This window comes from Pyrus communis, chromosome 14, assembly GCF_963583255.1.
Source record: "Pyrus communis chromosome 14, drPyrComm1.1, whole genome shotgun sequence".
NCBI lineage: Eukaryota > Viridiplantae > Streptophyta > Magnoliopsida > Rosales > Rosaceae > Pyrus > Pyrus communis.
Window position 1 is genome coordinate 23,568,176 of NC_084816.1, and position 26,581 is coordinate 23,594,756.

Below are 26,581 nucleotides of genomic sequence, written 5' to 3' on the forward strand. Positions count from 1 at the left end.
GAACAGAAAACCACGTTTTAGCGAGAGAGAGAGAGAGAGAGAGAGAGAGAGAGGAGAGTTCAGCAGCTCAGCTGAGATGAAAGTTGAGCTGTAGTAGCACCTTTCAACCAATATGAAGAATTCGGGATACAAATTTTGAAATGAAAAATCAAGGCACACCAAACTAATTTGCTCAAATTTAATTAATTCAAATATAATGGTTTGTCTCATAAAACTGAGTTATTTATTTCAAATAATTGTACTTGCAAAATATAAAAAATTCCAACTTCAGGCTTAAAACAGATCCTTCCCTCACAAGAACAGCTTTTCCTCGCAGCATTACCCTCTGATTTTGCTCATCTAGATGAATGTTAATTGCTCCCCCCCGAGGTGATGCCTGAAAGTAAACACCAACATATGAGGGGACTAAGATTCTGATAAGACCAGAGAGAGAGAGAGAGAGAGAGAGAGAGAGAGAGGGAGGGAGGGAGTACCTGATAAGCAAAAACATCAGACTTTCCAAGTTTTTTGCACCAGTATGATACTAGGGCAAAATGTGCGCTCCCACAAACGGGATCCTGACGTAAACAATTAGCAGTATTCAGACTTGTATATCAAATGGTTTAAAATTTTAAATCCGTGTTAGCAGGTTCAGATATATATTCCGGTACCTTAGTTCGGAATAACAAAACTGACAAAGATTACACGGGAAAAGACACAGGAAAAGGTTCCAAGCAGGTTATTCAAATGTTTTAAATCCACTTTAGCAGAAAGAAAAAAAGAGAGGCTTATGAATGCAGGTACATAATCTTCTCATCTAACATAGCAAAGCTGATAGAAATATGATACAGCATTTGGCACCAGGTATCAGGCACTTGAACGAAACTTGCTGAGAGAACGAACGCAAACTGCTTACCTCATAAATTCCCTGTTTGGAGCAGAAGAATCTACTGTAAAAAGCATATCCAGATTCCGGAGGAGCAATCCCTGTTACAATCACGCCACTGGACCCTGGACATTGTCGAATTGCATCAAACTCGGGCTGTAAATCTGTGACAGCTTGTGCTGATGGAAGCACAACCTTCAAAAATGAAACCAGTATCACTTAGGAGTACATGCTAGAGTGTACAGGCAATCCAATGTAATAAAAAGCTGTCCGTTGTTTTATATGCTTCTATCGATCGAAAGCATAATACGTAATTGAAAATGTAGGTTTGTGGAAGGATTGTACGACTAATTACAAGTAAATCATCTGTGACGGTTGTCCTCCTTATTTCAACCATAGAAGCACCACCCAAAGCCTTGGAGATCACCGAAACATCACCGGATTTGAATTGATTAGATGGGTCGGCAGGAAAATTCAGTTCAACAGAAAAGTGTTAGCGATTGGGAATGAAATGGAGAACTCTCAGGCAAGAAGAACAAGAAGAGAAGCTAAGAATTTCAATCAGAAACATTCAGAGAATGTTACTCTGCAAATGTTGCAAACTCAACAATGTCGGACTTTATCAAGCCAGAGTTGAAAGAGTGTATGCAGCTGCTAATGTTGCATGACCACAAAGCTCAACCTGCAAAAGAGCAATCAAATTTTCAAGCTTGATTAAAAATGCATATTCTACTTCATACATCAGTTACAAAATCAAGAAATTAGCAATACCAGTCCAGTTCAGGAAAATCATTTTATTGAAATGTCACATTATCACATTAAACTTAGAGAAGTTAACCTAAGTTGGGGATCGTTTGGAGATGCTTTTTGACCCAAAGTGGAAGCCAGCTTTGAGCCCAACACACTATGGACTAAGCAAGAGATCGACCTACATGACACCAAGCTGATGTCAGCCATGTGAATTTCTTTTTTTTTGCCGGTGGCATGTGGGATACACGCACGCGTTCCAACATTAACAAAAAAAAAAGTCAGAATCTTACCGTGGGCCACGTGTCCACTTTTAGGCTGTTGGATTTCATTTTTTTGAAATTCAACGGTCCAGATTAATTAACTTAATACAAAAACAAAATTAAAAGATTTTTTTTGTTTTATATATAAATACTTAACTATCTTTCACAAAAATAATGACACGTGACATGATAAGATTGGTTAAAATTTCTATTTGAAATTAAAAATAAAATTATTTTATTATTATTTTATAAAAATTTAATAATATTTTAATACGAATTAACTAGACTCTTATCCAGCTCATTTTTTAGGGATGAAGATGCACTTAGCTAATTACTATTAATTGGAGTCAATTATTATTCATTTAAGTGGATTAAATGGACTTTAGACCAGCTTATTTTTTAGAAGTGGAGTTGCTCTTAGAAACACGCCCAACTTTTTAATAAAAATCCAAGTGCTTTTACAACCCAAAAGCACTTTTCCAACTATTTTAACAACCTAGTAGAACTTTTAAATAAAGGGAATTTTAACGAAAATCTCGTATATTTTAATAAAAAATCACATTTTTATACTAAAAAGTCAATCCTAATATTATTCGCTTTACCTTTTATTTTATCCTTATCATTAAAACTTAAAATTTTTAAACCTTTTTTTTAATTAGTTTTCTTTAAATAAATCCATGTACGCTAAAGGCCTCATCTGGCCTGCACTCCTCTGACAAAGCTTAATTTCATCTCTGTTTGTACGTACCGCTCTGCTGCCCACGCCAAACACAATGGAGGCAAAAGCGCGCCATCACCTCGCTGCGATCTCTTCTTCTCTCCGCTGAAAATCCCTAAACTCCAAAGCTACCCCTCCCCCCTCTCCGCCGGAACCGCAAGCCGCTCTCGTGCTTCCGCTCGTCACAAAAAGGTAACATAATTAAATCATAAGCCAACCCATTTCACTTCTTCCCATTTTCCCAGCACGATTCTGCCATTAATTCTTACATATTTCTTAATTTTTCATTGTTTTGGTAATTACCAGTTTTTCGTAGTAGCAGTTTTTGTTGAATGGTTATGCTTGTTTGTGATCTCTGGTTGAAGATTTTTTGTGGGTTCGTAATTGATTAGCAAGTTAATTTTTGGGTTAGCATGAAAAATGGGTTCTTAGTTACATCTTAATTAGGATTTTTTTTTGCCACTATATTGTTTGGATTTGCTTACTAGCTTCCAAATTTCCAACTGGGTTTATTGACATTGTTCTAGTGGTAGTAGAAATCCACAGCTTTACCTCATTTCACCTTTCTTGTTAATTTGTTTGGTTTAAATAACTTACAGCATACAGAGCTTTAAATTTCCATGAACATATGATTTGGGTTGGTATTGGTAGTTATGCCGTTTCTTCGCTCGTGGTTAGTTAAGATCGAAGATCCTTTGCATCGGGTTGATATGGAAGGGCAGAGTAGCCTCACCAACCCCATACAAATGCTGTCATTGAGTTTCTGTGGGAATGCTGCGGATGATGTCTCCGAGGCACTGGGCTATGATCTGAACCAACATATTATGATGGAGGCTGGAAGGACTGCAGACCAAACTGATGTTCTTTCTTTACCTTGGTGGATTCAACCCGAAAAGCCATCCCACAATTACGTTGGGTGTCCAGCTGAGAGTTCAGCATTTGTCCCAAGGTCTCCTTGTGAAGATATGTGGGAAAACATTCCTTCATCTGTTGCTAGCATACATGATGTTGGCAGAGTTTCTGAATTCCAACAAGATGGGTTGTACAGTGATCTGGGCAATGCTTGTGGTTCTAAATCAACTGATTTCTCTAGGGATATGGACTCTTCAAAGGTAATATTCTTGGAAATGCAACGTTACATTTATCCGTTGAAATTAAGATGAGAAATCGAAAATTTCTTTGGTTTGAAGCTCTTCCTTTCTTTCTTTGAAGGATAATGCTTATGGTTGGAACTTCCCTGTCTGGTTGACTCTATAATTGGTTTTTCTCACCCAATTCCTTGTTTTGGTTCTTATAATTGAATTTTTTTTGACAGATGAAACTTCTGAGCCTACATAATGAAGAACTAGTGAATAGACAACATCAGCTTCCCGTGCAGGTTAAGTGAATTTTAACAGCTTTCTTTGATATCACATTCAGCTGCGATTGCCTCGAGCAATCAGTTCAATGATAGCAGTTTTTTTTTCTTTCTCTTTTGAGAACTTTATCATGATAATGCTGTGCAATGTACTTTCTGCAGTATCATACTTCAAGGACAGATAATCCAAATTGGGATAGCTATGATAGTGTTTCTCAAGTTGATCCAAGAGCAACAATTGACACACCTGGTTATCTTTCCCAGCCACATCACAGTGTTTCGAAGCAGAGAACTTTTTCATCTGAATATGTAAGCCTAGTGCTTTGAGTAGATAAACTGAACTGTCGAACAATCGTGTGATTTTCCATTCGGATAGCAGACATCACCATTACCTGTTCTGTTCACCTCAAGTCATAATGTTTGTAAATTAATGTAAATGGATTTTGTTAAACATTTTGTTGGAGATACATTAGTTTCTTTAACTGGTTTCTTATTTATTCAGAATCGCAGGATGCGAATCGGTGAAAGGCTCAGTGCATTGCAAGAACTGCTTCCAGAACCTGCAGAGGTATATATATGAAAGAAAAGAAAGTATGCAGTTGCTCATGTACTAGATGTCCATATAAACATAATTAGAGTTTCACATGTAAATGTAATACACTCACCGACATATCATGCTTATCATAAAGATCAAATGTAGGCTTACAGAGTAGGATTACAAATTTAATCATGTCTTATATATGGCCTCGGATTCAATGCTACTATTAGGCAAACCTATTTTTTGCGTAGAATGCGTTGAGATGTCCATCTATATGACTGATTACTTTTGAACGTGTAGGGTCGTCAAGTATGTGTACTGGATGATGTAATTGACCAAATCAAGTTTTTGAAGCTTCAGATAAAGGTAAATCTGTCTCTTTACACTGCAACTCTACAGGTTTGCATGATTTTTACATGAATGAGCACCTTCTCAAAAATACAAACTGCAGTGTGGCGTCATCAGCAGATTGTATTCGGATTGTCATTGTTCTTACAGGAACAAGCCATGATTCTATGGCAGTTTTTTTTCTTCTTTTTACAAATAATGATATTTATATTACTCATCTTTGCAGGATTTAAGTAGAAGCAGATTGGGAGGTGAACTGATTGCTGAACCTATCATTTTCCACGAGGTAAATTCATCTATTCTACGCCCTGAGTTAGGCAAAATCATCGTCCTTCACATTATGCAAGGGAGATTTATATGATGGATCTTTTTATGTTTCTCAGGGATATGGTCACTACTTTTGCCACCAGCAGATGCTGAATGAACCTCTCGAAGAAATGATCGGAAAATTACTGGAGGTAGATGTACTGGCAGCAAGCGAGCTGTTGGAGAAGAAAGGTCTTGTGCTGCTGCCAATGGAATACTCCGAAGATTCAGCTTGAGTTAGATAGATACTTTGCACACTACATAAATATCATGTTTAATGTTGCTCTTTTGTTGAATTTCATGAGATTTCATCAAAATATGAATTGTGACTTGCCGCACAAGATTCTCGATGTGAACACTTGCAAATTGTGACGAGTTTGGCAAGCTTGGAGAATCTTGTTCTTACTGTGTAGCAACTAGTAAATCTTCTAACAAATTCACTTTTCGGGATTTCTCGTCACGTAAGATCTGATGAATGCGAAAGAACACGATTGATTTGAAAACAAATCATTTCGGGTGCTGTATATTGGAACTTGGAAGTGCTGTACACGAATGCTAGAGAAGAAAAACTTCTCCTTTGCACGTTTACACTTCAATCCTAAGCAAAAATATCACATCTATACGTAAATGACGAAAAACATTTACATTTAATTTGCAGTTTCTTTTCGTGATACTATCTTAACCGGTCAGAGTCTATCCGGACTACGAGAGGCTTCCGAAGATCCAAGGACGAATCTGCTCCGATGGATAGCATTGAAGGTGACAAGATGCCTTCTATTTCAGCATTTTCAGCCACTGCTTTGTCCAATGAAGCCTTTGCAACTTTAGTAATGCAAACCATTAGAATCACTGTGCAAGTAACACGAAGGAACTCGAAATTTAGCAAATGCTCGAAAGGAAACGAAATGATCTCATTCTCAGACAAAATTTACCGGTCAAAGAATGAGATATCATGTTAACCACAAGAAAAATATCTATATCACGATTCAAGATAAAGAAAAAAACTCACCGGATATTCCAAAACCTAGCGCTATAAACACCTGCAACCACAAGCCGATTTTGATATCAATTGAAGAAGGAAGGGATGCAGTAGTCACGTAGCATTCCATACAGATGAGAAAGCTTGAGTCTGTTGCACTCCTGTTAAAATTTTAAAGCTCTAACGGTCATGCAGCACTTACCCAATGAGTGGTTGAAACCCCATTCCACCCGTCTGTAACGTCTGAAAGATCCTTAAGTGTTGTACCAACATACACCAGTGCAAATGTGATGGGCTGAAATATAAAGGCAAACCAGATTTCATCACTAGAATGAAAGGGTTACTTATAAGTACTCTCTGATAGAATTGTGTTTCTAACACCAATGAGACGTAGGCGCTGAACTTTTCGGATTTAAAATTTAGATAGATCAGCAAATTATGAGCTCTGACAAAAAATGATCTTCATGGCTAAATCAGAATGTAAATAAAGAAAGTGAATACCATCATCCCCAACCAAGATGCCAGTAAGTAGTCCCCTACGTTAACAGGAGTCACCGAGAGGAGGTAGTTCAGCACGTTAAATGGAAGCAAAGGAGCAAGCCGAAGTAGCAGAACTATCTGTTGGGCAAACACCAAAAGTAGGAAACGAAAGATCAGGAATTTCGTGGAGAAGAATGAAAACCACAGAAGCAAGAATAGAACCTCAAATCAAATTTTTATAACTGTTTATATATAAGGTAACAGATGCATCGACCAATAGAATTTTTAATTTACTACTACTGCAATAAAAATGTAAGCCAGAGCAAAACCCGCTTGCACCACATTGGCTCACATCACTTTAAACTTTGTCCTAAGGAAGTTAACACTACTTAGGTCTCAAAATTGCAAGGGGAGAATTTTCTCCTTGAAAAACTACTCTATATATGCAGGGGTTTCTAAGTTCACATGAACTCTCACATGATCATATGTGTACAGTGTCATCACCCTCGGTTAATTATTCTGTGCTACGGATATGGCCCTGTCGGATTCTAAAATATTATTTTACTTATCAGAAATAGTAACAATATGTCTATGAATATGTTGATGGTATTGGTCACTGTGACTGCAAGAATTTATCTTCTTTCCAACCACACAATATATCACATCCTGGCATACTATGTCCAAAAACAAAAGGTTCAGAAATTATATGCCTTAAAACCCGATCTGTGAATTGCAATGGAAACAGCTTGAAACGTTGGATAATTCTTGAGTTTGGAAGTGACATAAGATCTTCCAATCTGCACGAAGATAAAAAGTTAAGATAAGCGTAAGTGTACAAAGCTGTTAATGACAATATACTATCAACATCATTGGTCAAATCCACTGTTTAGCTTACAATGACAAAAGCATACACATCCAAGCACACATACAGAAGAACCGAGAAAATCAATATCTTCAGAGACTCACTGTTCTTCCAAGAAAAAATGACGCAGTGGCACCTAATGTTGCACCAACAGAGTCGGCAACGAATCCAATGGGCAAGCCAAAAAGATAACCTCCACCAAGCTGGCAACAGAAAAACAAGTCAATCACAAAAGGGATCCCTCATTTTTCAACAAAAGGGGTTAATTAACACCAAAATGTCAAAACTAAGATAAGTCCTACAGTTAGACCCACTATAAACGTGCACTAGATAGCGCATTAATAGTCAAAATTTGGACAAGCTACAGATCTTCACCAATAATTACAAGTTTGAAGCTAGTTTTAGATGACAATTAAAGCAACCGGAAATCGGAAACTTTGGCTTACTGTAAGCACAGAAGCTGGAACAGAAAGGACTGTGAGAGGAATGTATGCAACAGCCCTGCAATTTCCCAAACCAAAATATGAGACAGATGATATAGTGAAATCAGATGGAGGAATGTACTACCTGAATATGCTCTTAGATACACATATACATATACATCATTGATGAATGAATGCAAAAAAAGATAATTAAGGCTAAGTGAGATGAAACTTACAGCACAAGTGGACCCCAGGGGCCAAGATCCTGCTTAACCCATATCAAGAAGTCCTTCAAAAACTGGATTAATAAGCAAATCAAACATGGGTTTAGCTCATAGTTAAATAAATTTACAAACTTTAACCAAAAATCCAACTTAAATCCTGCATTAAGCTCCACCCAAAATCCAGATATTACAGATTAAGCAGAAAACGTTAGCATTGGCAAAACAACACACTGAGAATGTATACACACAGATAGATATATTATATTATAGAGAGAGAGGGTGCCTGTTCGATGGGGAGGGTGACGCAGGCGGTGACGACGGCGGCGAGGAGGAAGAGGAAGATGGCGGATCGGAAGGTGCAGGCCCAGGAGAGGTAGCGGAGTGCCATTAGCGACGAGAGCAGTCTACGACGCCAAGGCCTCAAATGTTGGCGGTGGTGGTGGTGGTCGTCGTCGGCGGCCGTCAAAGTGTGGGTCCCATCATGCCTAAACGACAAGCGGACCCTCAACTCTAGTGCGTTCGCCAGATTTAGCTTTGACGATGGTCAGCTCCCGCCTTTTACTATTGCCATTACCTTTTTTAGCATTTAGTATTACATCCAAAAGGGGGCCAAATCTCACATGCATTGTAATTACTAATTCTGGTTATGTAATAAACTAATCTTATCTTAGGGATTGTTTAGCGGTTAAGGTTAAACAAGATTAGAATTGAGTCCAAGTTATCTCAATCGAATTCACTCCTTTAAGATGACAAATTCTAAGTTTTATTCGTATTATATATTGTTTACTTCAAAATTTAATGAAGTGTTTCAGTTCAAATTGATTCAATAAATAAGTCATTCTTTATCCTTCAAGTCCTATTGGACTAAACTCTCAAAATTAATGAGATAAATGCTCACAAAAAAGCATTTATCTCATGAATTTAAAGTGTTCAAATATGTATTTGTAACTCGTAGTACTTTGTTTGAATCTCTTTCCATGATATTGCTTGTTCAAATAGAAAACAAATCCGATTGCCATACTAGTATTGTTGTATATAAGGGTGACATTTTAGGTCCAATCTTTTAATCCGATCCAACTCATTCATTAAAAATTAGCATTTGGATGAGTGGTCGAGTCTTTAACGAATGGACCCGTTAATCATCCATTATTTCAAGGGTCATTTTGGTTCCATCCACATACCATTAACCTTTGTTAGCACCAGTTAATTGAGGATAGTTATGTAATTTCAAAAAAGAAAAACCTAATTAGGCCGCACTCTTTTCCTTCGACTCGATTGCATACAAATCTCAAACTCACGTAGTCACACTATCACTCCTCTCGTCCTCTTCTGAACACCGCAAACTACAAATCATGGGTTTAACTATGATTGCCCCCTTTAACGACACCGATATTGTCCCCAACTTTACCACCAGCCCAATCCATCAGGTGTGGGGTTTTACCACAAAAGGCCTCAGTACTAGTTAGAGTGGGGTAGTCCTATTTAAAGTCATTGCTTTTCTTTTACCCCTACCGATGTAGGATTCTAACACTCCCCCTCACGTGTTACCCCATGTAGCGGTTCAAACGTGGAGATCCACACATCAACAATTGAAACTCAGAGGTTGACTCCATACCATGAAGAAAGTTGAGGTTCCACCATAAAACCAATTGGCAATATGAGGAGTAGCCTAACCTCTTAACAATGGCATCAACATTCATAAATTTCAACAATAGAAAATCAACATTTATGTAGGATTACCTTCATGGGATTTACCTACTCTAACATGGGATTACCCTTCGTGGGATTTACTGTCAACAACTTCTTTAAACTTCATTGTTTCTAAGTTCCATTGAAAGCAAGTCTGGACTCTTAACATAGAGCCAACCTCTGAGTTTCAATTGTCGATGTGTGGATCTCCATGTGTGAACCAATAAATTTACATGTGAGGGGGAATGTTGGAATCCCACATTAGGGGGTGGAAAAGAAAACCATGAGTTTAAATATGATTACCCCACTCTAACTAATACCGAGGCTTTTTGTGGTAAAACCCCATACCTGACAGATTGGGTAGGTGATAAAGTTGGGGACATTATCGTTGTCATTAGAGTGGGGCCCTATGGGCCCGCCGATCCAAAAATCTAACATGGTATAAGAGCCAAGGTTCGGGCTGGTGCAAGCCAATGTGCTTGTCATAAAAAAGGAAACAAGCCAAGACTCTTAACAAAGAGCCGGCCTCTGAGTTCCATTGAAAACAAGTCTGGACTCTTAACATAGAGCCGACCTCTGAGTGTCAATTGCTAATGTGTGGATCTCCAAGTGTGAACATCTAAATGGGGTTACACGTGAGGGGGAGTGTTGGAATCCCACATCGATGGGTGAAAAAGAAAATCATGGGTTTAAATATGATTGCCCCACTCTAATGACACCAATACTATCCCCAACTTTACCACCTGCCCAATTCGTCAGGTGTAGGGTTTTACTTAAAAAGACCTCGGTATTAGTTAGAGTGAGGTAATCCTATTTAAAGTCATTACTTTTCTTTACCCCCACCAATGTGGGATTCTAAATTAGAGGGTGAAAGACAATAGCTCGGTGGAGGACATCGCTTCAGCTTGGACGATGTAAGCCCCAGTTTCCTTACTTTTATGTGCCTCCAATGCACATGCCACAATCAAAATTTATTCTACATGTGATTAAAATATGTGTAATCTGTATTGAAATACAAAATAAAAAAAATTGCTCACGCTATGAACGGGTTGGATTTGGGTGATCCATTAACTTAAATTTTGAATGACCCGTTAGCTTAACAAGTCCGTTTAAAGTCGACCCTGACCCAATAAAACTGTCCGTTTATAGGTCTAGTTGTATGTAGATTCCTATGCTTTTGTCGAAACCCAACCTGGTGGCAAGAGTGGGCTGTACCTTTTGGAATTTTTCATTAGTTTGGATTGAAAATTCCTACCCAAGTTATCGTCACAAAATAAGGTTTTGGGCACTTGCATCAATCCACAGCCTTAATCTTAACCCACTAGGCCTAAAACAAGCTATGTGAAGCAAGTCCGTGCATTGCCATTGGGAGGGTGCATTCGGTACACACAAACCCTCCCAATGCACTTTGGAAATCCAATTCATAGCTCAACATACTCCGTCAATAAGGGGCTAGCTTCTTCATCACCTCCGCTCGAAAACAATCCACGTCATTGAGCCTGGCTTACGTATATATTTCGTTTTTAGTTTGTTTTTTATTTCCTTTTCATTGGTCAAATAACTAGCAAAGCAATGCTGGACCTTGAGAACAATTTTTCAGTTTTCAAGCATGAGGGTATCGGGTACTAAATTGCAGGAGAAATGGCTAAAAGGCATGATCAAAGGCGAGACAGATAGTTGGCCAGCAAGATGTGGTCCTCCAAATAAAGGTTCATATGACGTAAAATACCAAGCAAACTTGCACATCTTGATGCCCCTCTTTAAGTTTTAACCTTCAGGTCTAGGGTCATGTGGTCCTTTGCGACAACCAAACCCATTTGCATAGAATTAATGTGTTTTCAATTGGCTATAATAAGTTCCTCTCCCTACAAGAAAGAACTCCATCGAAACGCAGATTTCATTTCCGCGCTATATATCTCAAGTTTCCATGAAGAACTTAGGTATGGACATTCCAGCCACATCATCAGTAGGGAACCTCTCATAAAAGTATGGGAATTCCCTTCCATTTTGGTCTCACCCAACTCCAAACTGATCCCACCAATATACCGAATAGTGTAGCCCTACTGAAATTTTTCTCCAAGTTTTCACTCATTGCCACGTGAGCCATGCATAGTGGCATCTCCAGTTTAGCTAACTCTAAACCATATTGCGCAATTGACTTGAAATATGTTCAATACAATCCTCAGCCCTACTAGTTAAACTCTAAAACTTATTGTGTGATTGGCTTAAAATACCTTTATGCAAAATAGTACCTTCAGTGTACGTAGCCAAGTTTGTCTCCGTGCAAAGGAAGAAGGTCTTGGGTGTGGCATCCAGAGTGAGTGTGGTGAAAGAGGGGGTGGAAACTAAAATGAGGTACATAAGTATGTGAGTTTTATTATGTGTGGGACCGCACGAATACGGGGTCATAACTTCTCGTACGAATTGAAGTTTTATTTAACGTTTGAGCACGTTCAACTACCTACTCAATACTCCAATAATGGCACCTTCACTTATAATCATCCATCACATTCATCATTGCAATCCTCCTTTTTTCGTTCTGTCTTTGGTATTTGACCAGGCTAGATTAGCTAGTTGTGACGTTGGTAGGAGCCAGCCACCGCCCCACAGCAAATAATTTGCAGTTACGGATAGGCCATTTTCAACTCGATATCTCGCCGCATTCAACTTTGTTTTTTATTTTCTTTGCACAGCTGAAATTATTGAAACGAAATCATAATTATAATTTATAAAAGCTTTTTCTGACTTTGATTTTATGTGAACTTTGATCGATGGGATGTCAATTTGATCGATGCAACTGTATCTGTACATGGAATGGAAATAATAAAGTTATATACAAAGGTTTCTCATCCATGATGATTAAAAAGCTTTGCTTTTTTTTTTTCAACTTCATCCCATCACCCTAGTCCCAGCTGGCCGCGTGATCTGATTTACACCATTTTGGTACTCTTCGATGTGAAATGAGTACATGACATGTAAGATGTTCACACCTCTATATGATTGATCATATACACACACACACACACACATATCAATAATGAGTTGGGAGAGTTCATGTGCAGGTGGACGACTCTCAGCCACTAATGCATGTGTAACTCACATGACTGATAATCGATTACCCTAAACTCTAACCTCTAAAGATTAAGCTCCAAATAGAATTCATATCACTTGCACGTACATGAATGATTGCTAGTGACAATATTCCTCATAATTTATTTAGTGCATATGATTGACCTATATATCATATAAGGCTTATTAGTCGAAATGCCCCCTGAAATTGTGGTGAGTCTTAGTTTACCCCCTAAAACCGGTTTTGTCTCATTTTGCCCTCTGAAACTGACATTTTCAACTCTTTTGTCTCACTTTACCCACTTCTGTTAATGAACTGTTAAGCTTAAGGGTATTTTAGACATTTCAATTTTTACACATTTATTTACCTCTAGCTTGCACACTAAACAAGTCTTAATTTTATTTTTGACAACTCTAATTCAAAAACATAAATTTTGGGCACTTTTAAAAATAAATTATTCAATCAATAGAAAAATTCCGAGCAACAAAGTCGTTGTATCAACCAAAATAAAGGTTACATTTGTTCGTAAAGTCATTTCACTTGCAAGACATCTATGTATTGGCTCGAAACTTTGCAATTGAAAAATATTCATTACAACAAAATCATTATATCATTAAGCTATCATATCCAAATTAAATACTTCCCAAACCAAAAAAATCATTTAAAGCAAATGTGCACAGTTTGAACAAGCTCATGCCTATTGGAATCAATGTTCAACAATTTGAATTTTTTTGTTTCAAACTGTGCACGTTTGCTTTAAATGATTTTTTTTTTTTTTTGTTTGGGAAGTATTTTACATAGGATAGCTTAATGGTATAATGATTTTGTTGTAATGAATAGTTTTCAATTGCAAAGTTTCGAGCCAATACATGGATGTCTTGCAAGTGAAATGGCTCTACAAACAAATGTAACCCTTATTTTGGTTGATACAATGATTTTGTTGCTTGAAAATTTTCTATTGATTGAATAATTTATTTTAAAAAATACCCAAAATTTATGCGTTTGAATTAGAGTTGTCAAAAATAAAATTGAGACTTATTTAGTGTGGGCACTAAAGGTAAATAAAGGTGTAAAAACTAAAATGATTAAAATACCCTTAAATTTAACAGTCCATTAACGGAAGTGGATAAAGTGAGACAAAAGAGTTGAAAATGTCAGTTTCAAGGGGTAAGTTGAGATGCAATGGCAGTTTCAGGGGGCATTTCGACTAATAAGCCATCATATAATGATGAGTTGAGAGTCCATACGCGAGTTGAGAAAAAAAAATTGTCCATATGAGAGTGAACGACTTCAAGTGTTAATGCATGCGTAACGCACATGACTAGAAATTGGGCTAAATAGAACCTAAATCCTAAGACCATCTCCAACCCATGGGATAAAACTTAAAATATAAACTTAAAACACCCCCCCCCCCAAAAAAAAAACAAAACCAAAAAAAAAAAAAAAAAAAAAAAAAGAAAAAGAAAAAAAACCATCTCCGACCATGGCCTAAAATAAGCCCTGGGCATAAAATATATCTCTGGGCTAGATTTCCCAAAGGATTTAAGTCTGGTTTAAATTATTCTGAACCCACCAAATTGTTATATTTCAAACATTTTTTTGGTTTTCACTTATAATCTAACGGCTATGATCAAATGAGATCAAATCTAATAGTAAAAATAAGATTTTGCGGTCCAAAATTAAATCTAACGTCTAAAATAATTTAAATCAAATTTAACTTAAACTTTATAAATACTTATGTATTTGTATGATTTTTAATTACTTATCAGAATTTAAATATTTTTAGACTATAACGTTCATCAAAATAAATTAGGATAATCTACATAAATTTTATTTTCAAAAAAGTTACCGAAAAAATAAAGTTAGGCTAAAATCATTGTTTAATAATCTTGGGCTAAAATTTTAAGCCATAAGAGTTGGAGGAGAAAAATAATTGCTGGGATATGACTTAAAATTTTTAAACTTTATCCTCAAGGGTTGAAGATGGTCTAAACTATGAATACAATTCAGATCACTTGTGCGTGAATGATTATCCGTGACATTATTTCTCTTTATAATTATATTAGTCGATTTCTAGTGATTAACTGTTATTGGCCTGTACTAATCAAAGCATGACATAACCCAAAAATTCCATACCAAATCGTTTTCAGTTTCTCTTAGTGGAAACCAATCTAGCAAACCCTATCCTATATACTGATCATATATATGATTAGACAAATCATTTGAAATGCATGCCAAAGATCATAATTATCCTCACTATACTTATCCTCACTATCCTGCAATCTGTTCATGTATACATGTTACATCATAATTAGAAAGTTCTACGAATCAAACATTCTACATGGCGACCCAAGTTAACAAGATTTTTCGTTTTTTGAGAGTGAAAGGGAATCAAAAACCTCTAAACAGAATTTATTTAATGGAACCTAATGATCAATTAGCTACCCTTGTAATATTATATTTAACTTTTACAAGTTAATTACTTTGTGATCGAAATACGACCAAGCTAGGTAGATTCAGTGGAGTCCCAAGAAAATTTTACAGAATAAAGTGAGTTATTCTATTACATCCCGAATGAGAAAAGTGACCATTGATTTGACCATCACTAAAACGACACTCTGATATTGGAAAACTTATTTAATTTAATTTGGTTCTTTTTATTCCGTTGTCAAATGAAATTCTTCCCTTCCTGTATGTAATACATATATTTAATTAATTTTTAGGTGCCATATAAACCTAATTAGTAAGCCCTTGGGATTTAATCACATTGAAAATTACATTAGGTTTTTATTTTTATTTTGTATTTCTTCTATATTCGGATTCAAGGCCAGACATTGGTTTTGTCAAATCCACTGTATGTGAAGAATCAGATCTTGCTTATCAAAAATGCAAGCATGTACAGTTGAGTCCAATTAGCGTAACTATCAGATGTCGTTTTAAGAATCAAAATCTTGCTGCAATGAAATTTGAAATGGTACTTACCTTACAGTACTACTACTACTACTACTCATGTATAAAACCATGGATCATGTTTGTTTTGTTTTTCGTTTTTCGTTTTGGCACGAACTGTTTTAATCAATAAGAGTGACGTCAAAGTCGAATACAAAGATATTTTTCACACTGCTTTGTTCAACTAGCCTAACTCGTATATGCAACTCTAATCATGCTTTCGTTATTGTTGGTTGTTTTCTTTCATGACTTTGATTACTATATATGCAACTCGAAAGCTATATTATATATGCAGCTAGCAATCAAATCAATAAATATATCAAACTTTGTGGAGGGAATATATTGCAAGACCACTTCTTTTAATTTCCTTTTTTTTCTACCTCCACAAGTTTAAAGTTGACTACTTGTAATTCCAAATTCATAACCAATTGACCAACTTGCCAATTTTCCTCGTATATAAACATTGAAAACCTCCCCTTTCCTACACGAGGTGTGAAGAAGTTGCTTCAACTTTTTGAGAAAATTTATGTATCCTCATAACTTTGGTTACTTATGACATCAGTTCTCTCTCTAGTTAACTAGTTATATCAAAAGAGCCAAATAAGCGTGTGCTGTATTACCGTCTGCCAACTTCCCTCTAGCTTCTTCGTCTCGGTGCATCTCATAAACCAATTTACAGGTAAATATATTAAAACCAGACTCAAAAATTGGATCAAATTTGATTTGTTTTAAGTTTTGATTTCATAATTTTATGTTTTCCTTATGTTTTGTAACTTTTTGCAGATAAAGTATTTGATCATCACCAGCATGATGCCAATGTGCAAACAAATACAAACATTACTACATGTTCCATCTAGTGGCCATAATCATAAAATGGACGTGTTCAATCCTCACCGGCAGAAGGAGAAGGTGGTGATCGTAATGGGAGCAACAGGGACCGGAAAGTCAAGGCTCTCCATCGACCTAGCCACCTGTTTCCCGGCAGAAATCATAAACTCCGACAAAATGCAAGTCTACGAAGGCCTTGACATAGTCACCAACAAAATAACCAAAGAAGAGCAACGTGGTGTGGCGCACCATTTGCTAGGGATGCTAGATCCTCATGAAGATTTTACAGCCAGGGATTTTTGTGACCTAACCTCACTTGCCATTGAATCCATTTTAGGCCGTGATCGGCTTCCAATCATCGTTGGAGGTTCCAACTCTTACATCGAGGCGTTGATCGATGATTACGACTATAAATTTCGGTCCAAGTATGAATGTTGCTTTTTATGGGTAGATGTGTCTACACCCGTTCTGCACTCTTTTGTGTCAAAACGGGTAGACCACATGGTTCAAAACGGAATGGTGGATGAGGCGAGAGAGTACTTTGATCCCAATGCAGATTACACGAAAGGGATTCGAAGAGCAATAGGGGTCCCTGAATTCGATAAGTACTTCAGGTATGGGCTATTTTTGGATGAAGAAACTCGTGCTCGGTTACTACAACAAGCAGTGGACGAAATTAAGGACAATACGTGCAAATTGGCATGTCGACAACTGGAGAAGATTCATAGACTTAAAAATATCAAAGGGTGGAATCTGCACCCGTTGGATGCCACGGAGGTGTTCCGAAAGCGCGGCGAGGAGGCCGACGAGGCCTGGAAAAAGCTTGTGTCGGGGCCAAGCGCTATGATCGTTGGCCAGTTTCTTTACAATATGACAGCTGAGGTTCCTCCACATCTTGGAAGCCTTAGGGTTCTTGAAGCACTTGCAGCTGCAACTCACTAGAGGCTTAGACATTAAAATTTTCTTATGCAGTAGTTATCTAATTTATTCAGTGTAAAATAAAGAAATTAATTGTCAGTATCATGGACACTTCTTAAGCATTAATTTATTGTATCGAATAATTCCATCTCATGCATGATATGATTGTAGCTTTTTTAGCTTTCTTAAGAGCACTTCCGTCCTTAATAAATGTACTAGCTCAAAGTCTATTTTATAGACCAGTCCCCTTAAAAACCCACTCCACCCCACCCAATAGGTTGGCCCAAAGTGGAGGCTAGCTTTGAGCCCATCACATAATGGACTGATCAAGGGACTGGGCTACATGATGTCATGCTGACGTTAGCTATGTGAATTTCTTTTTCTTTTTTTTGCCACTGGCGCATGGGATACATTCATGAGTGGGCGCGCGTTCCAACATTAAAAAAAAAAAGTTAGAATCTTACCGTTGGCCACGTGTCCACTTTTGGATTGTTGGATTTCATTCTTTTGAAATCCAACGGTCCAGATTAATTAACTTAATAAAAAAATTATTTAAAAATATAGAAAAAAAAAAGATTATATATATACACACCTAACCATTTTTTGCAAAAATTATACTTTCAGAAAATGACACGTGGCGTGACAAGATTAGTTAAAAATTCTATACAAAATTAAAAATAAAATTATTTTATAAAAAAAATTAATAATATTTTAATACAAATTGACTAGACTCTTGCCCAACTTATTTTTTAGGGATGGAGATGCATTTGATCAATTACTGTTCATTGGAGTCAATTACTATTCATTTAGGTGGTTTAAATAAACTTTCAGCCATCTCATTTTTTAAGAATAGTGTTGCTCTAATTTGTCTTTAATTAGCTGGTATTGGATCTATGAAAAGGAGGCAGATTCTCTTCCCTCCCACTTTCCGTGCCCTCCTGTTTTGTGTGGTCACGATTAAGCCACGTTAACATTTTTATAAGACAAAAAAGAATAGTAATATAAAGTATTGACGTGGCTTAACCGTGACCACACAAACATGAGGACACGGGAGGGCACAAGAAGTGGGAGAAATCTGCCTCCCTATGAAAAAGTAGAGTTAATTATGATGATGATGATGGTGATGATGATGATGATGATGACAAGATAAAGTTTTTTATTTTCTAGTACAGATTAAGTGTGTGCTCCGTACATTCATGTCATACCATATCTCTGTAGTTTTTGTCATGCATTGCGTATGAATTTGCTTTAAAGAATCAGAATCTTGAAATGATAAGGATATGGTTGAGATGGAGATGGATTAAGATAATTAAGTTTTTGATGCAAAACGGTAGTATTTATATTAGGGTAATGTTAGGTAAACTAAATTTATAAATCAAGTGATGTGTTATTAGTAACTAGTAGAAAATAAACACGTTAATCAACACTTAAGTAATAATTTAATCGTTCACAACCACATCATATAGAATCTCCCTAATATTACTCATCTTATTAATAATCAAAATTAAACAACATATTCATCAACTGATTAACGTGTTACGAATAATATATCATTCGGAGGCTCATCAAGTCAAGATAATTAAGTTATTATAATGGGTTTTTGGATATGATCATTGCTTAATAAGAAGTCAAAAGCATGGCTAGTTGGATGCGAATAGACGATATTTCTTCTCATAAAAAGCAACTATAGAAAATAATTGAAACACTAATTGGAGTTTGTGATATGCAATCACTATGTATTATTAATATGCTTTGCTTTCTTTTCACGCATCACACACACACACACACACACACACACACAAAACCCTTTTGTTGATTAATTTGCAAATATGCAATGTGGAGCATAATATACAAGGTGCAAATGACAAGACAGATGCAGCACCCCCATCCTCCACTTAATACATGTCCTAAATAAATAAGAGAAATACTAGCAACCTTCTCATTTAGATTTTCTCATTTTACTTGCTCGACTTTTTTTTATTCTTAATATTGTTTGAGGATCGAAACCGCCTAAATGTTAGGTTAGTCTTTATGATCAACTTTGCAAAAAATCATTCAAATTAGAAGTTATCTAACTGTTCAATTAACATTATCAAAATTTAATATAAAATATATGGTTAAAAGGATCGAAGAACATGTGGGAAAACATAGCGGGAGCAAGACCCAAATATTGTAGATTTAGACTTCAATGTCCTATTTGAGCCCATGACTCGCCGTATCAGCAAGACGAATCAAACTAGTATGCCCATTTTTTTGCCTAATTTCTTGTTTACTAGCTCAAATGAGATTTTGCAGATATGATATCTTTAAAGGCTTTTCTACAAAAAAAAAAAAAAATGTTTTCAATCTTCTTGTGAAATTGCATGATGAAAATGAAATGAAAGTTGAAGATAAAATGAGGAAGTTCATTTGAGACGATGACTAGCATTCCTTAATAAATATGTAAAAATCTTATTCTGCAGACTAGTTGTCTGAAGAGAACGAGTCCATTTAAATTAAACAAAAGTTATGGACGCCGGTGTTTGGTGCTTATCTAAAATAGGAGGGATACACATCATACACTGACTCAAGTTCGTACATAGATCATTAGTGGACAATGACTCAAAGCTAGCTCAGTCTTGTTAGTTACCCTATTTTTTACCCCCCAAAAAAATCCTCCATCCATTTCGGTCCAATACTCAAAACCCTAATGGATTGCTTTGGTAGACTCACTGTTTTTGTCCAAGACTCAAAAACCCTAATCTAGTTAATTAGTTCTCACGTACATAATAATACCTAACTAATTTACACAAAAACCCTAACAAAAGCAACTAAAAAAAGCTAACAACCAAAAGAGAGAAGATAACCTAAAATTCTTTTTCTGTGGCTTCATGCCGCTGCGCCAAAAGGCACATATCTGGGCAAGTGGGCAGATGGGCGAGCCTGTTGTGTTCTACTGTGAAGGTGCAAGAAGCATGAGAACAAAGTCCCACAAGTGGCTTTGGGTTTTTTAGCTTTTCTTTTTGTGTGCCTATAGATACGATACACGACGAATGGATTGTTAAGAGCATCAATCTCATTGTTGAGAGCATAACTATATTGAAGAAAGAAATGTATTTTATGTGTTTATAAATAATTGAGCTGCTCGTTATGTTCCTAATGAATTTTATGGCGAAACCTCAACTTTATTTATTTATATTACATGTGTACACTATTATTGTGACGTTCTATATCAATAATATAAATAAATACAGAAAATTATAAATATCGTTGTATTATTAACACGGAATGTTCTGATAACTTGTTGCCCTATCTTTTTCCTGGGTTCCTGACCCAACAAGGAAACAAAAAAAACAACGAAAATGGAAACAAATTGTAAATGTTCGGAAACCACTCACTAACTGTTGTCATTTTCATGCACGATGCACGATGCTATACATTATTCTGGTTCCTATTCATCTTCTCTTTTGTAGGATTTTTGTGCCCTAATTTGAGAATGAAATCCAAGAAGCATATCCAGCCACCGGGAAAATGAAATGCTTAGGACCGACTTAGGAAAATACCCACAATCTATCACCCACACCAAAAAATTAAATAAAAAATTGCATCCATCTATTTGTGAAGAAAACCTGCCATATAGCAGTGGTATATAATTAAGTGTTTATCTATCTTATGCCGGTAACATCCATCATCCCCATATTTCAGCCATAAAACTAGCTAGGTCCAAACGAAGTTAAAATTCCCTATCACCAATTTTATATAAGGAAAACTAATGAAAATGACTTCAAAAGTTTGCATTTTAACCAAAAACCACCCTCTAATTTTATTTAATAAGACCCACTCCAACCCTGAGCTAAAACCCAAATTTTCTCTTCCCCCTCCCAAATCCAACCCAAGACCTAAAACCTAAAACTTAAAAGGGGGGCCAAGTACCGGCCAGTTTTTAGCCCACAAATTGAAGTGGGGCCCACGGGTGAGAGTGAAAAGTGGATTGTGAAGCCCAAACCCCAAAACCAAGTTGCCCAACGCATTGCACGCGCAAGGCATCTTCCCAGTCGAGGCCCAACCACGTAGGGTTGTCCCCTCGCGTGTCAACCGGTACTATAGCCCAACGGCTACTTTTCTCGAACCAACGGCTGGATTTAAATAGGCCGTTAGTTAATCCAACGGTCCAGGTTCAATTTTTTTTTTTTTTTAGTTTTATATTTATACATTTATTGAATCTAACGGCTTAAATCGAATTTAAATGGAATATAATGAAATCTAACGGTAAAAAAATCTAATGGTCAAAATTTAAATCCAACTGCGAAAATATTTTTAAAAAAAAATTATTTAACTCAAAATTCACCCAAAAACTCTATAAATATTAAATACCTATTTATTTCTTCGAACGTCCACACAAAACTCACTTTTCTCCTACAATTCTTCTAATTTTCTTTCTACCATTTATTCTCATTTCCAAATTTTTCAAGATGGCAAAAGAGTATGTTAGAGGTCGTAATTGGACATTTGACAAAGATATTGCTTTATTTTTGGCATGAATTTCTATTAGCAAAGATGGTGCCGTCAGCACGAATCAAAATGAAAGGTTTTGTGGGGTAAAATCGTTGATAAGTTCCATGAAAACTCCAATGCCGATCGAAGGAAAACTGGTGGTGTTTATGATATGTGGAAGATTATCAACAAAGCGTACACTTTGTGGAAGGGAAGCATGCAATTTGCACAAGAAGACACTTAAATTTATTACTAGAAAATACCAACATAATACACTTAAAATTATTACATAAATGCTCAATCAACATCATCAACGTTCACTTTCTCGGCACCATACATGCTCAACCAAATCCTTGCGGAGTGTGTTGTGACCTTTATGAGCTTGAATTCTATTTAAACGTCTCATATACTCATTCAATGTGACCTTATCCTATTGGGTCTCATATGTGGTTTCAGCGAGATATTCAACATCTCTTGCAATAGTTCTTGCATGTGTTGGCTGGTCATCATCCACATCTTCATCTAAATCTTCTTCAATTTCGATGTATTCATCTTCCATAATCATATTGTGCAAAATTATGCATGTCATCATGATTGAATGGAGGTTTGTGGTATGCCAAAGTCGTGCAGGCCCTCTAACAATGGCTCATTGAGCTTGTAGGATCCCCGAACGCTATTTCCATATCCTTCCTATAAGACTCTTGCCTCTGTGAAAATAGTTTCTTCTTTGCACTATCGGGATGAGAAAAACTTTTGACAAAGGTAGACCAACTAGTATAAATATCATCAGTTAGGTAGTAACCTAGCTCATACCTATTACCATTTACCTTGTACTGAAATTCTGGTGCCCATCCATTGACAACATCATCTAACAGAGGTGAAGATCAAAGAACGTTGATATCGTTGTTTGATCCAGGAATGCCGAAGAATGCATGCCAAATCCATGTGTCATAAGACGCCACAGCCTCGAGCACGATGGTTGGCTTGTTATGACGGCCCTTGAATTGGCCAGCCCAAGCAGTAGGACAATTCTTCCACTCCCAATGCATACAATCGAGACTTCCTATCATGCTATAGAAGCCTCTTTTGTCTACCTTGCGTAGAAGCCTCTTCAAGTCTTCACGATTTGGCTTGCAGAGGTATGTGGCTCCATATATGGCTTGAATTGCTTGACAGAAGCGTTTCAGGTTCTCAATAGCAGTACTCTCCGCAAGTTGGCAATACTTGTCAATTGAGTCTGCAGAGCACCCATTAGCTAGTATCCAAAATGTAGAAATGAGCTTCTGATGAGGTGACAGACTTTGTCGGCCGATGACATCTATCTTCCTTGCAAAGTAGTGGTTATGATTGACAACTGCGTTCAAGATGCTATCAAAAAGCTCTCTCCTCATCTGAAAACCGCCTTGGAAAATCATGAGCATGAAATCTCAGACGTTGGATGAAATAATCTTTCATCATTCGGTCAAGACACTATTCTATATCATGCTACACAAATGAACGCCTCGTGACAGAACCACGATAGTTAGATTCGGCATGGTACTCATATTGCATAAGCAAGTTTGCAAGTTCAGCTTCTGCGTTGATCATTTCTATATCCTCAATGTCAAGGCTTACTTGATATTGTGTCATCTGCATTGTCCTGCTACGCCTTCTTCTATCACCCATTGATGAGATATTGAGGATTTTTAGGAAACAAAAACACTTTGAAAGTTAAAAGATTGGTGAATATAGAGGATGATTGAAGGTTGAAAGATTGTGTGATCAATTGATATTCAACCTGTGTTTATATAGAGGATGATTGATGAAAGTTGAAATATTGGTGAAGGTTGAACGATTGGTGAAGGTTGAAAGTTTGGTGAAAGTTGAACGATTGGTGAAAGTTGAAAGTTTGGTGAGTTTCATGTGTCGATTTAGTGATTTTTCAATATTTATCGGAATTTAAATATTTTAAGATTAAAATGTTCATAAAATCAATTTACGATAGTCTTCATAATTTTTTTTTAAAGGTTAATTTAAGAAAAATATTAGCCTAAGTTCATTCTTTAATAATCTCATGCTAAAATTTTAGGCCAGAAGGGTTGGAGCAGAAAAGTTGTTTTTGGGCTAAAACCTAAATTTTTTGGGCTAAAAATTTTAGGTTTTAGGCCAAGGGTTGGAGATGGTCTAATAAGGACCAAAAAATAAAAAATAAATAACCTCACAAAAGCGAGTGCATTGCAAATTCTGTAAACTTACCATATATATTGCAGCAGCCCACACCTTTTATTATTATTTTCTTTAGTAGCTTCAAACCCTAGCCTCATAGCCCCACGTGCGTCCTTCCTCTTTCTTTATTTCATGTTTAGGAGCTTTAATGATGATAGTTAGTACTTTCAATGCTCCCCTCATATTCCCACTCTCGCCATTTTTAACGAAAATGTAATAAACTATCTCCCATAATAATATTAACTGATGATTTCCTATTTGAACTTTTTGTGAGAATGGAATAGGCTCTCATATTTCCTAAAATTAGAGAAATACATGCTCTCTTCAGACTTAAATAACTAATTGCTTTGGATTACACTTCTTGAAGATATTCGACCATACTTAAATAACTAATTGCTTTGGATTACACTTCCTGAAGATATTTGACGATCATAATACTTTTGACGACATTCTTGTGTATAGAATAATTATTTGGGTTTGCTATTCATTGTTAGAATGTTCACAACTCATCCATTAATCAGTATAACAACTAATCAGAAAACACAACTAATCATTTGTATCTAGTTAATGTTGATGACATGACTTTTCCAAGTTTATTTTTCAAACCATTGGCCACTAATTTCTTGGCCCCCAAAACCATATATGCTAGTGTGCATTTTCCAGTTGAGCTTCGTCTATTGTCCATTGTTTTCTCTGCCATGGTTAATGAAATAGTGATAGTACTGGTGTTCAATTTAATAAATAGTTAGTGTTTAGTTTATGAAATAGTGATAATATTAGTGTTTAGTTTAAGAAATAGTCAATGTTCAGTTTACGAAATAATGATAGTATTAGTATTCAATTTGAGAAATAGCTAGTTTTCTTTTTAAGAAAAAGTGATAATACTAGTGTTTGGTTTAAGAAATGGTTAGTGTTTTGTTTACGAAATAGTGATAGTATAAGTGTTTGGTTTAAGAAATAGTTAGTAATTTACGAAATAGTGATAGTACTAGTTTACGAATTAGTGATAGCAATAGTGTTCGGTTTAAGAAATAGTCAATGTTTCGTTTACGAAATAGTGATAGTATTAGTGTTCAGTTTAAGAAATAGTCAGTATTTAGTTTACGAAATAATCAGTGTTCAATTTAAGAAATAATGATAGTACTAGTGTTCAGTTTAAGAGTTAGTCATTATTTGGTTTGAGAAATAGTTAGTGTTAAGTTCTAAATATAATCAGTGTTCGATTCTAGAAATAATCAATGTTCAGTTGTAAAAATAACTAGTGTTAACATGACATGACACAAACTTAAAAAATTGTCCAAATTAAAGATAAAATCACTATTTCGAAATTAAAATAAGCATTGTTTATGAAACTGAAAAATGAAAATTTTTCTTTATTTTTTGTCTTGTAATATTATTACTTAGTTTGTTCCAAAAAAATTATGAAATAATGGTCAAATAAACATACAATAAAATAAAAAGTAAAATTTGCAATATTTATGGAGTAAGAGTAGAGTAATATGAGAGATGAGAAAAAAGAAAAAAGTTAATGTGAATGGATGAGATGAGAGGAGAGACAAATTTAATGGGAATATGTGAAAGAGGGGAGAGAGAGAGAGAGAGAGAGAGAGAGAGAGAGAAGAGAGGAGCTAATAACGGTAGAGGGAGAAAGAGGGATGGAGGGAAAGTGTGTAACTGAGTAATGTGACGCATGCGTTAAATTTTGTTTTTTTAATTATTATGTTAAACTTTTGTCGTTTTCATTAAAACTTAAGTCATTTTTATTAAAATTTAAGTTTTTTTTATTAAATAAAGTTAGTGAATGATTTTTGGTTAATAAAAAGTTTAGAAAAGCCCTTTTCATTAAAACTCAGTTTTATATAACCATACATGTATTATATATCTCAAGTCTCATAACGTAATTATACATCAGTGACATCTAAGCAATTCTTTTATTTGAGCTATAATACGCGTAGCATCATATACTTGTGAACCTTTTTACAAATAAAAAAAAAAGTCTTTTCTTTCATATACCAAAATTATATCTTTGAGAACAATTTGAACTTTTTAATTACTATAAGAAAAATATATACATATATATGGGCAAGATTCGCGGCACCGCTTTTCTTAAACAGTTTTTGACACATGTTTTTGTAAGCCCCATTTAGTAATATATTTTAATGATTTGAACCGTCTATCTTTTAAAATATCATTCATAGATCATCATTGCACAAAATTAGACAAATCTAAAACCATTAAAACATTAATTTGTAGAAACAAAAAATGTTAAATACATTTCTACAAAAAAAACCCTAAACCCTTAATACAAAATAGTGCCATAAATTCGTCTATGTATGTGTG

At 35.8% G+C, this 26,581-nt stretch overlaps 4 protein-coding genes and 1 pseudogene across 5 annotated transcripts; 2 read left to right on the forward strand and 3 right to left on the reverse strand.

Moving 5' to 3' along the window:
• Positions 1-223: 223 nt before the first annotated feature.
• On the reverse strand, positions 224-1,944 carry LOC137714647 (uncharacterized; annotated as a pseudogene).
• A 647-nt stretch (positions 1,945-2,591) lies between these two features.
• LOC137716246 (transcription factor bHLH7) lies at positions 2,592-5,545 on the forward strand. Of its 2 annotated transcripts, none has more exons than XM_068455671.1 (8): positions 2,592-2,785; positions 3,272-3,705; positions 3,909-3,971; positions 4,113-4,259; positions 4,453-4,518; positions 4,789-4,854; positions 5,063-5,122; positions 5,220-5,545. In XM_068455671.1, the coding sequence occupies exons 2-8, from the start codon at positions 3,304-3,306 to the stop codon at positions 5,376-5,378; spliced, it is 963 nt and encodes a 320-aa protein (XP_068311772.1). In that variant the 5' UTR covers positions 2,592-2,785; positions 3,272-3,303; the 3' UTR covers positions 5,379-5,545. The 2 variants fall into 2 exon arrangements, with proteins under 2 accessions (XP_068311772.1, XP_068311773.1); XM_068455672.1 differs by having other exon boundaries at positions 3,277-3,705.
• Positions 5,546-5,639: 94 nt separating this feature from the next.
• On the reverse strand, positions 5,640-8,595 carry LOC137716247 (uncharacterized). Its single transcript, XM_068455673.1, has 9 exons — positions 8,393-8,595; positions 8,122-8,183; positions 7,910-7,964; positions 7,568-7,666; positions 7,312-7,398; positions 6,623-6,739; positions 6,324-6,416; positions 6,152-6,182; positions 5,640-5,991 (listed from the first exon to the last, which is right to left on the reverse strand). The coding sequence occupies exons 1-9, from the start codon at positions 8,495-8,497 to the stop codon at positions 5,816-5,818; spliced, it is 825 nt and encodes a 274-aa protein (XP_068311774.1). The 5' UTR covers positions 8,498-8,595; the 3' UTR covers positions 5,640-5,815.
• A 7,722-nt stretch (positions 8,596-16,317) lies between these two features.
• Positions 16,318-17,748, forward strand: LOC137714140 (adenylate isopentenyltransferase 3, chloroplastic-like). The gene is made up of 2 exons (XM_068453421.1): positions 16,318-16,496; positions 16,601-17,748. The coding sequence occupies exon 2, from the start codon at positions 16,625-16,627 to the stop codon at positions 17,585-17,587; it is 963 nt and encodes a 320-aa protein (XP_068309522.1). The 5' UTR covers positions 16,318-16,496; positions 16,601-16,624; the 3' UTR covers positions 17,588-17,748.
• A 5,172-nt stretch (positions 17,749-22,920) lies between these two features.
• On the reverse strand, positions 22,921-23,701 carry LOC137714648 (uncharacterized). The gene is made up of 2 exons (XM_068453807.1): positions 23,551-23,701; positions 22,921-23,438 (listed from the first exon to the last, which is right to left on the reverse strand). The coding sequence occupies exons 1-2, from the start codon at positions 23,699-23,701 to the stop codon at positions 22,921-22,923; spliced, it is 669 nt and encodes a 222-aa protein (XP_068309908.1).
• Positions 23,702-26,581: the final 2,880 nt, after the last annotated feature.